At 40.8% G+C, this 12,012-nt stretch overlaps 1 protein-coding gene across 4 annotated transcripts in view; it reads left to right on the top strand.

Moving 5' to 3' along the window:
* ADARB1 (adenosine deaminase RNA specific B1) overlaps positions 1-12,012 on the top strand; it is a 68,357-nt gene that overhangs the window by 29,477 nt on the left and 26,868 nt on the right. For all 4 annotated transcript variants that reach the window (XM_085585341.1, XM_021532586.4, XM_021532587.4 and 1 more), the window contains 2 exons: positions 9-83; positions 5,890-6,821. In XM_085585341.1, coding sequence (XP_085441467.1) covers positions 56-83; positions 5,890-6,821 — 960 coding nt within the window. In that variant the 5' untranslated portion in view covers positions 9-55. The remainder of the gene's footprint in view (positions 1-8; positions 84-5,889; positions 6,822-12,012) is intronic.

The raw sequence follows: 12,012 nt of genomic DNA, 5'->3' as shown, positions 1-12,012 counted from the left end.
TTTTCCAGACAGAAGCCGTCTCTGCCAAGCAAGAAACCAGCAAAGATATTTCACAATGGATGTAGACGATGAAGAAAACATGAGTAAGATGTGTTTATTTGCATAGTAATAAACTCTCTAATAGTTTCTGGAAGTAAGTATTTTTTCTCCCAAGCACAGGGGCAATTGCAAAGAAACTTCAGGTGCAGAAATGAAGATATTTTAAAATTAAGTGAAGAAGAGTGAATTGGAGCTTTTGTATTAACAGCATTTTTAAGATGCTAATATAGTTATACCTTCTGTATTATACTTTATATCTTATGTTTTTCCTACAGCAGCTGACTAATCAAACTATTTCCCTGTCTTGATTCAGCAATGAAGAAGGGAGGGATGCTCTCAGTAATGCCCATGCCAAGGGTAAAGTGCCAGTAAGGAGTGAGGGGTGAGATAAAGGGGATGGAGTTGAAGAGTGTAATATAAAGGAGGGAGAGCAGAAAAGGAGAAAGGAAAAAGCAAAGGAGGTGATGGAAAAGCTCTTTGCAGGGCTCACATGGGCTGATTGTTCTCTTTAGATGGTGATTGTCCCAACCCTGAGCTACTGAATTATTGAAGTGATTTTAAAGCACAAAAATAGTCAAAGTGATCATCTTGATGTGTACTTGATGCAGCCAAGTGTGTGAGACTGCTAACTCTGGGGTATAATCAAGATCCAATAACTTATGAGAAAACTATTCTTATTGAGCTGTTCTAAAATATTTTACTGTTATTTGCCTTTCAGCTGTCTCTTTTTTTTTTCCCTGTGACTCAGGGAATTGTTGCTGCTGTGCTGTGCCTGACTGTAAATAATTGTGCATTATGTTATAACAAATGTGTTTCTTTTTCCCCCAAGTGGCAGTGGCAGAGTGCATCTGGCAAAGGTGACAAAGCCCGGCAACAACTTTGGAACACAGGAGTTGTAGTTCAGTCTGGAGGAGTTACAGAACAATTTTAGAGGGAGATGAGGAAGTTAGATCATTATGTTAAAATAAGCCAATCTAACCTAAAACAAACATCCTTCTCCCCAAAAAAAATCCAAAACTGAAGCGAAAAATATTACCTGAAATAGAATTAATCTTTTTTGCTTAGTGAACAGTGAACTCAACTGCAGTATGCTTGGTATAATTTTCTTTTCCTTGATATATATGAAATTACTTCACATGGATATTTTAACTGTTTCTAAATGTGTCTTCCCTACAAAGGCCTTCAAAAAGTGTAATTGGGTAATTCTCATAATTTTTTTTTATAAAACATCATTTTTTTCAATAATGGCATAGCTGAGCATGAATAGAAGGTGTCTTCCTGAGCTGTAGAAATATAATCTCTTTATTGGGGCCTTCTTTAATTCTGTGTCATTAAGAAAAGCACTAAATCTTTTTCTGCTTCTGGGCTTTTTTGTGTGTTAATGCATCAATACAGGAAACCATTCAAGGAATTTGTTATTTTGTCAGGAGCTTGGCCCCATGGAACTGTTTAGGGAATGCATTTCTGAGATGTCAGAACCTTGGCTGAGCCCAGTTAATATAAAATCCAGGATGACCTTCATCATGAATTTGAAATATTAAATCATCTCATTTGGGGAGGTCAGAAATCAAAATTTAAATTCTTAAGTTCTTCACTTTGATTTGCATGGAGATGTATTTTTTAAACTTTTTAGCTCTCTTTACTTTTATATCTCTTATAATTGTGAAGTATCATGTTAGAAGTTGCCTATTTAATTTTTTATTATTTTATGTAACTACTTCTGGGGAAAGGTTCTTGGAGGAAAGGAAGGTGGATTATGCAGTCTTTGTAGCCTGTGGTTGCATAACAAGCATTCCTCTGCAGAAACCAGAATTAAGATGATTTTTTTGGTTCAGATGAAATATAAGGCAATGATGATGGCTTACATTAATAAATTAATATCCCTGAGAAAACAGTGTTTCAGAGTTCAATTTTTAGTGTTTTCCTTCTTTATCCTTTGGTCATAGAGATGCTACAACATATTTGGGGGAAGAGATGGTTATTTGAAATGTTTTTATTTGTTTTTTGTTTCTTTGTCTGGCTGGTGTGTCTGCAGCACTCTGCACACTTGGAGCACAAGCATGTGACTCTCCTGACCTTTATCTTTGATGTTTTTACTTCTTTTTCTAAAAGATGCTCTGAAGACAGCATGTGATATCTGTTTGCATCTGTGATTTCTGCTCGTTTTTAAATGAAAAAAATTACTTACTGAGAATTTTCCCAGGCCACTAAATGAGAGCAGCAGTATAAGGGGTAGCTTGAATAATCTTTTGGTTCAGCTAAGAGTTAAGTTTAATTAATTGTGTTCCAGATCAGACAGAGCAGGGGGAGTGTTGTCTCTCAGCAAGCAGGTAATGGAAGGTCCCCAACGGTAAAGCATCTTAATGGTAGACACTTTTTAATTACAGGGAATAAACCCAAAATAAACCAGCATGTCCAGATGGAAGATTTATTTATTTATTGGCATGAAAAATTCCCCATGACTTTTTCCTGCTTTGAGTGTTCTTGGGTTTGTAAGTGCTCAGCTGAAATCTGGGGGGCAGAACTGTCCTTCTGCTGAAGTTGTCGGTGTCAGCTCTGATTTTTTGCTAAGGTGGCCTCCGCAGACATAAGTCAAATATCTAGTTGAAGCTGCCACATATTTTTAATTGCCCAAAAATACACTAATGAAAAATATCCAGTTTTTAAATTGTGGGTTGTATAAATGTTTAAGAAAACAGGATCTCAGTCATCAAGTGTTTATGTATGTGCTAATGCTGCTTTAAAAGCCTTAAATACACAGCAGATGTGATAGATTTCAAAGGGCTCCCTAAAGCATTCTTGAAGCTCCCTAAAGCATTCAGCCTTGAATAATTAAATTTAAAGATTGGAAATATCAGAGATTTCTGTAAAATCATGCACAACATGGTGTTTAATATTAGAATAATCAAACTTTTAAAAAAGAGCAAATAAACCCCAGTAGATGCAGTAAGACTAGCAGGTGGAGGACCAGAGAAAGTAATGGGAGATGTTGTCATGCCATTTGTGATGAAGTGGTGAAGCAACTTGATCAGGACATCATGGACGCCATAGGTTTATGGGGTCTTTAAAAGCCATTAGAAAGCATTTTTTGGGGAAAAAAAGCACATGTGGTTCCCTGCCATGGTCTCTGGGAGAGCTCAGAGCTGCAAGGCTGCCCTGAGGAGGGTCCCTTATGTCCCTGGGAGGACACTTACATGTCTTACACTGGTGTGGTGCCCTCTCCTCGGATGTGTTGGCGACCCTGTCACGTGTGGGCAACTGGACAAGGTGCAGAAGAGCCAGGAGGGCCATTCCTAACTTCCCTGGAAGGGTGTCATGCCTGGAAAAGGCATCCAGGGAGAGGCTGGGCTGGAGGAGCTACTCCATGTAACTCCAAGATTAGAGGTGATGTCTCTGATTTGAACAGGTTATGTTTTGACTGATCTTCCCAAGCACTCAGGTAATCAGAGGGCCTCAGCACTGCTGGGCTGGACGGACTGACAAAAAGGACCAAAAGCACACCTTCACCCTCGAGGGAGGGAGGGACCTTTCCTTGCAGTCAAGCAACTCTGTGGGTTGAAACAAGCACAGGTCCTTTTGGTTTGCACAGGAAGTGTTTCAGTTTCCATCACGAACTTGGATTTGGATCAGCTCCACAGTTACCTCCTCTTGGTCTCTTGGTTTGACTCAGGACCAGCTCCCTGTGTTCTTCCTCTCCAAGTTTCTTCCACCTTGCAGGTTCTCCAAAGCTAACAAAGCCTAGTAGCTCTAAGGCAAGGAATAGTTTTCTTCCCTTCTCTCTTAATGAGACAAGGTAAGCCTGCAAATTTATTTCCTGGTCCCTACACGTCCCTCTTCTCTGTCAGGACATCGATTCCCTTCCTGACAAAGGAGTTCCTCCAGCTCCCATGCTTACATGCAGAAGTTTTTAATGTTCAGCTGAAGTCTGTTCAACTCCTGTTTTCCTCCTGCAGGCCTTGGTAGTGGTTTTCATATAAAAAGAAATGAAACCAGAGGCCATTAATTAGTGTTAAGTCAGTGATTTCTGTTTAGCCTGAAAGTCTTGGTGGTTGTAGCGAATACCTGGTGCCACCAGTAAGGGCATGTTTTGGATGAGATGTAAGAAACTCACTGTAGGGAAAGATTTAAAAATTTCCTCAGTTGTCCTTAGATTCCTCCACCATAAATACATATTTTTATAAAGAATATATGCATGAACACTGTGTATTGACAGTTGTGGCCCTATAGCCTTCATTCTCTAGGCAATATGTTTGTTGCTGGACAAAAGATTAAATGTAAACTTGATTAAATGTAGTAGATTTCTAGCAATGAAATGCTTCAGACTTTTGACTCTTGACAGAATTTAATTGACTTAATTGCATGGTCAGTACTGTACAATTCTTTGTTGTGCTGCTGTGATTTAACAAAATGTCTTCCTACTTTGGCTTTTTCTTTTGATATTTTGTTTTTTTCCTTCCTTTTTTTCTCTTTGAGCACCGAAAGGAGTAACCTATCGAGCTTTTGCTGGAGGATGTTATAAATGAAAATTTAGTAACCATTCCATCCGCTTTGTAACCTGGGTGAAGTGATGTGTGCATGGTAGGGGATTCTTAGGGAAGACTGAAAGCGTGACTGGAATTGGTCACTGTGAAGGAGAGCTTCCACCTGGTTTGCTCTAATTTCAATGGTCATTTACCACCTTGAATCAGTGTAGATGTAATGAAGATATATTAAAGTTTTGGAACAGGAGAGTTAAAAATACTTGATCTATTACATTTGCCTTTTCATTTACAAATGCCAGTAGAAAGCACAAATAGTTAATTTCCTTAGTTTCTTCATCAGGGTGAAAATTAGGTCTTTGAACTTATAGCAAATTCAGTTCCTTATGTATAGCTCTGACATATCATTGCCCCAACTTACATTTTAAAAACAAATAATTAAATTAATATTATATTGTCTTCCCTGCCCTCCCATTAAAATATTATCACAGTGAGTGTGCAGCTTTTGCCACTATTTGTCACACATAGCTTTAGAGAGAATCTCTATTGATTTTGGGGTTTGTAACTTCATGACAGCAGTTTTCTTGACAAGGAATTAGGCTTTAAATGATGAATTAGAGATTTTTTTTTTTTTTTAATAGAAGGCCGTGTGGAAATTATGGTCTTGTGGTCCTGCTGTCTCGGTGGGCAGCTGTAGTTCCTGACAAAATTGGGATGAGATTAAATGAATGATTAGAAAAGGCATAAAAAAAAAATCACTGACTTTGAAAAATATGGAATAGCTGAAGAGAAACAAAAGCATTCAATCACTCTTAATCATGGTGCCTACCAAAGAGCTGCCTAATTTTTCATTGCTCTGAACAAAGGTTTTATTTACCTAGTTTTTCAATTTAAGCAACTAAAATCACTGCAGGGTCCAAAGTAACGTGCCTAAACTGATCATTAAATAGAATTAAATATCTAGCTCGGAGTTGTGGTCTTAGGCATCCATTTTTACTTTACTAATGGTAGTTGTTTGTTTTGTGGGCATATGTTGCTATAGCTTATATTGTTGATTTAAAGATTTTTCAGGCTAAATGTAACTTAGAAGTAAAAGTTTTGTTCCAGCATAATTAAAATGAAGAAAAAATTTGTAGTGATTTTTTGCTGTGCAGTTGTATCAAGTGTGTGGTTTGAAGATTGAGTGTGTTTTTTCTTGAATTATTGAGAGGTTGTTTTACATTGTCATTTCTGGTTGCATTGCAAAAATACTTTAACCTGTGAGCACACATCACTTAACCAGTTACAAAGAGAGATAAAGGAATCTATAAATTTTGCATTTACAAGATCCTGCACCGAAGGCATTGTAAGTTACTCTTTCTGGGCACCGCAGGTTCCAGCAGCACCGACATTAAAGAAAACCGCAATGTGGACAACGTTCCTCCCAAGGACAGTGCCGGGCAGGGCCTTGGCGAGGGCACCCCGCTTTCCAACGGCGGTGGCAGCAGCAGCAGGAAGAGACCTCTGGAGGAGGGCAACAATGGCCACTCCAAATTTCGCCCCAAGAAGAGGAAGAAAACGCCCGGCCCCGTTCTGCCAAAGAACGCCCTGATGCAGCTTAACGAGATTAAACCCGGTTTACAATACAAACTCCTCTCCCAGACGGGGCCAGTGCACGCCCCCATGTTTGTGATGGCGGTGGAAGTCAACGGGCAGGTGTTTGAGGGGTCTGGCCCGACAAAAAAGAAAGCCAAGCTTCACGCTGCCGAAAAGGCTCTGCGCTCCTTCGTCCAGTTCCCCAACGCCTCGGAAGCCCACCTGGCCATGGGCAGGACTCTGTCGGTCAACACAGACTTCACATCTGACCAAGCCGATTTCCCCGACACCCTTTTCAACGGCTTCGAGACGCCGGTTCCTTCTGACGCTTCCTTCTACCTGGGGTCCAACGGGGACGGCTCCTTCGGCTCCGGCGGGGACTACGGGTTGCCATCGTCTGCCGTAGCCAGCAGCCTTTCCCAGTCGCCGCTGCCCCCGCCCTCCCCCTACCCCACGGCCAGTGGGAAGAACCCCGTCATGATCCTCAACGAGCTGCGCCCCGGCCTGAAGTACGAGTTCCTCTCGGAGAGCGGAGAGAGCCACGCCAAGAACTTCGTCATGGCCGTGGCGGTGGACGGGCAGACTTTCGAGGGCTCGGGAAGGAACAAAAAGCTGGCAAAAGCTCGGGCTGCTCAGTCAGCCCTGGCATCCCTGTTTAACATGCAGCTGGACCAGACTCCGTCTCGCCAGCCCATTCCCAGTGAGGGGCTCCAGTTACACCTGCCACAGGTGAGAAACCCTTTGGGTGTCGTGGATGGCTTTGGGTAATGGCCAAGAGGAGTCGAATTGTGTATTGCATCAGTTTGAGCAGCATTTCTACTTCTGTAGATATGTGTGTCTATATATATATGTGCGTGAATCTGTATTAGGTGATTTATATAGTTACAGCTTCTGACAGTTTGTATTCTCTTGTACAGACAAGAGGCTTTGTTTCTGATGGTTTCAGCCTTGACCATGTTGTATAAGAGAGCACCAGTGCCAGCTTGAATTACAGTTTGTGCTGGGGAAAGATTGAGTCACATCTTGCTTGTCTCAGGCAGCAAGACTTAGATGGCATTCAAGTGAGAATTACTGCCTTAAGTGAAGTTATTATTTGATACAACAATTTTTAGCAGAGAAGAAAATAATTCTCTCCTGCCAACAGAAATTGTTGCGTGTCAAGGTCAGATTAAGTGAGGCTGTTGCAACTGCCACTGATTTCCATGTGCATGTATCCAGGATGTGTGATTAAATGGCTCTCATCTGAAGAGTTGTGTTGTAGGCAAATGAATTAATATGCATATAGAAATTACTTAGGCAAGTAAATATGGCTGAGAAATAATTTAAATAGTTACTGAACTAGGGAAAGTAACATACTGGACACAGATCAGAAATTTGAAGTCACTAGAATGGAGTAATTTTGAGGGTTTTTTAATGCAGAACAATTTTCCCTTCTTTTCTTGTTTTTGTTTCTTCCCAGTCAAACTACACTAATAACTGACTACTGTCTTTCTACTGCATCTCTTGGGTCCTTTTAATGACATTATATGCCCTAAATCTAAATTATAATCTTTGTCTGAGAATTCTTTTTGCAGCTTTCTGTTTATTATGAGAATTTCAAGGCTTTGACCTTTTCTATGTCAAAACAAATGTTCTAGATTTCATTCAAATTCTAACATACTGTTCTGATTTGATAATGTGGGGTCAAAGAGTATAAGTAAATGTGACTGTTTTCAGTACATTGTTTTCTCAAAATATATTGACATTATGCATATATTAGAACTTCTATATGGTTTAATTTTAATCTTGCACAATTATTGTGTTACTGATAAATGTTTCCTTCATTTTCAAATCCAGGCTCATGCTAGTTTGGGTAGTTACAATGTAGATTCAGTGATTTTTAGACTGCTTTCTCTGCTTTTAAAAGTAGATTTGACTCTAGACACCAAAAAAAAATCACTGTTAGTAATTCATGTGTTTTTAGTTCTTGCATCAGTAAAATGGTGAAAACTGAAAGAGGAAAGTGTGAAAAACCCAAGCTGAGCTGGGAAAAAGGTGGTACATGGGTGCTGCCTCATTTAGACCCTATTTTAAGTAATTTTTTTATTCAGGGGCTTTTGATCAGCTTGTCATCAGGATGTCATCGAGCACTTCACTGTGTTGCTGTGCTTTGAATTATAATTAGCTGTTACTGGAATTACATTAGGTCTTCTACATATTAGTGATTTTGATCTGATATGTATTTAATGATTTAATCATTTGTGTTGTTTTCAGGTCCTGCTTGATTTATATTCTTTTACAAGTCTGTGAGTTGTTTAATTATTTTAGAGATTGTTTACTGTGTAAAAAAGTGTTAAATTCAGAGATAATCCTAAACTGGGTGAAGTCACAAAAACTGGAGAGTGCAGGAATGATGTAAATGAGGATAGGATTTGATACAACTAGTAGAAAAAATATTGGGTTGGAAAAAATGAAAGGTAGAAATATGTGGGAGGAGGAAAATAATCAAGTGTTTAGGGGAAATAAAAGAAGTACAGTGTCATTTTGCCAGTGAAGATGGAATTGACTGTTGGGTGGCAGGTCCAAACCTGCCTGTAGCTTATTTGTGGTGAGAAGAATGGAGTTGAGAGGCGAGGTGTTCCCTGTGATGGTGGTGGTTGTGAGTGTGGCTGGATGTCTGTCTGTGACCCCATCAGAGCTGCAGTTACCCCAAAAAGAGTTAAATGCAGAAACACAGGTGCAAGGTATCAAATGGTACAGAAGGGTTGCTGCAGTCCAAAATGGATTGTTGTGAAATGGGTGTGAGAATAATCTTATGGTCTGTCCAGGTGGTTATTGAGGTGCTGATGCTGTGGTTCAGTTCAAGCTTGTCTGCTTGCTCACAGCTTGGTCTGTTGTCAGGGATGAAGGAAGGTTCCCTGCAGTGAGGAACATTGCTGCTGGGAAAGTGAGTTAAACTGAGGAGCACACTCAACGTGTGCCTCAGAGTGAGTAGAAATGTCCCAGTGAAAAACTCAGCAGTTGTGCATATAGAACCGTGTCAGTGAGTGTGTTGGTATTGAACAGATTGTCACACTTGCATTAGAGGAACTTGCCTCTCCAAAACAAAGAAAATATTTTTATGGTTACCTCTGCTTTGTGCAATGATTTAAAAAACCTTAGAATCACAAAATGGTTTGGGTTGGAAGAAACCTTAAAGATTATCTTATTCCCACCCCCTGCCATGGGCACAGACACTTTCTGCTATCCCAGGTTGCTCCAATTCCCGTCCAGCCTGCCCTCAAACACTTCCAAGGATGGGGCAGCCACAGCTTCTCAGTACCATGGCCTCACCACCCTCACAGGGAAGAATTTCTTCCCAGTATCCCATCTAATGCTGCCCTTTGTCAATGGGAAGCCATTCCCCCTCTCCTTCACTCCAGGCGCTTGCCTGAAGTCCCTCTCCAGCTCTCTTGGAGCTCCTTCAGGCACTGGAAGGGCTCTAAGGTCTCCCTTGATCCTTCTCTCCTCCAGGTGAACACCCCAGCTCTCCCAGCCTGTCTCCAGGGCAGAGGGGCTCCAGCTCTTGGAACATCTTGGTGGCCTTCTCTGGAGGGGTCTCACACCTCTGTCAAAGATGGCATGGTGCTGTCCCTAAAAGAAGTTCTCAGGCCAGTACCAAATGCTTTGGAGTAAAACTGTGAAAAGAACACACTGGTAGCAGTAATTCCCAGTATATGCTTCAAACCTTCAGCAGTCCAGGCTGCTGGTGTCACTCAAGGAAAAGTTTTCCATCTGTCAATGGGATCCTGCTGCTTGGAGGTATCACCTCTTCAGGCCACTAATGGCTTATGGTAGAAAGCTGATGTTATTTCCTCAAACTTTTTACTTAACATGATAACTGATTAGTCAAGGTGTTCAGAGAGATGGAAATTGAAATCATACACATTGAAGCTCAAATACAGTTATTTAAATTAGAAAGCTTGACTGTGGTGAGAGAAAGCAAGTTGAGCTACACAAGTTAGCAGTATAGCTGCAAATGAGATCAGTTTGAAAAACATCACTAGAGAGAGTATTTTTAATCATTCACCTAATTCAATTTATCCTTTGTTAAGCAGGGGAAATGGGGTGAGAAGCAGTACTGAATGGCTATTTGTGATGTGCTTTTTTAGTCCTGGTTCAACCTGGGGCAAGGATAAGTATAAAAAAATTACTCAAATTTATAAAAGATACACAAATAATAATGAACATGATTGGGGAGCTGGGAAAGCTGCTTCTGGAGAGGTACTGAGGAGTTCTAGGCTGTTCATGGCAGTGGATTGCTGAGTGTATACAGGAGAATAAGAATGAGATGGATTCAAACTTGGCGAAAAGATAATATTGAATACGTTTATGGGAATATCATGAATTATATGTTGAAATAATTGCTGAGGAATTGCAAGATATATACATCAGTATAAGCAGTGAAAGACTCTACAACCAGGCAGAAGTTTCTTTAAATCATTACAGGAAACTTCTCTGAATTGTGTGTGCTAGTCACTGTTAAAGGGGAGGACATTAATTTTACCTGCAGTTGTAAGTTCACATAAGCCATAAGCTGTGAAGATAAGAGAAAAAATAAAAAGAAACCAAGGGAGAACATTTCTGCTTGAGAAGGGTCCCTGGAGATCCAAGGAGAGCACAAAGGACAGATGTCTCAGGTCAGATCCTGTGAGAGCTGTGAGCTATTGCTGCTGCCTTTCCCACCATTCAGGGGATTCCCCAGCATTGATCTTGGGTGGTCTCCAGGGCCTTCCAATGTCTTCCTTCAGCTCCAAATTGACCTGAACTTCATCAGCTCCAGAATATTTTTCGAGTGTGAATGATCAGGGTGGTTCTGCTACAACATTGCTGCAACATCTGTGTTTAACCAAAACCAGTCTGTGTGTGTGAAAAGGGGTGGATTCACTGTGACTTCATTAGAGAAGGGAACAACACACCCAAAATAATGTGGAGCTCACATGCCTTACTGAGCCAACTGTCAGCTATTTTAGGTCTTTCCTTTTTTTGAGTTACTCAACTTGGAATAATGATTTAATGCAGAAGCAGGGGTAGAGAAACCATGTTAGAACATTCACAGGAAAGGTGACACATGAGTTCAATTTCTGTTCCAATCAATATTTTTTTATATGAAAGGCAGTAGAGCAGAATGTGATGTGAAAGATCCCTACTCAGGCCAGTCACTGGCTTGGACTTGCTGTGGGAACAGCTTCAGGTCCATGGTTTTGAGATGGGGACAGCAGGATGTAATTTCTGGCCAGTAAGTCTTGTTCCTGGTGCTGCCTTACTCCCTTCTCTTCTATGCCCTTTACTATGCCAGTGTAATAGTCTACCTGGGAGAGAGGGATAATTCTTCTAATTTCTTGGGGGAGTATTCTTATCAAAGACCAAAGTCTTAGTGACTACCTCTGTAGGCTTTTAACAGTGTTTATTCCTCACTGCCCAGCTGTTGTCATGCACTTTGTGTATCAAATAGAAATAACAAATCTTTAATATATCTGCCTGTTTTCTGGCAGTGATTTTTCCCCCTCCTCTCCAGTTCATCCTGCATTGTTTGCATCTCCAAGGTTCATTTTGTCTTGCTTGAGTTCTGCTTAGTCCTTCTTAGGAGTCCTCTGCAGTGTCTGACTCCAAGTTCATCCAGGCATTTTTAAGTTTCCTTGCCAGCAGCTTAGCTCCAGGCTCTGTGAGATGCAGCTCCATTCCGTTCTGCTGTGCCAGCTTCCATCTTCCTGGAGGAGCTCACCATGTGTTCCTTTGTCTACCAACACCACAAGTTTCCTCTGCTTTGCTTGTTATGTGAAAATAAAGATCCTTCTGGAAGAAGCTAATGGATGCAAGCCTGTATGCAAGCTTACTACCCAGCTGCTGTTCAGGGAGCATTTTGTCAGTGGCATTATTAGTAGGCAGTGACCATGAATTT

This window comes from Lonchura striata, chromosome 7, assembly GCF_050655825.1.
Source record: "Lonchura striata isolate lonStrDom1 chromosome 7, ASM5065582v1, whole genome shotgun sequence".
NCBI classification, from domain to species: domain Eukaryota; kingdom Metazoa; phylum Chordata; class Aves; order Passeriformes; family Estrildidae; genus Lonchura; species Lonchura striata.
The sequence above is the reverse complement of the archived record's forward strand: the minus strand, read 5'-3'. Positions and strand labels throughout refer to the sequence as shown.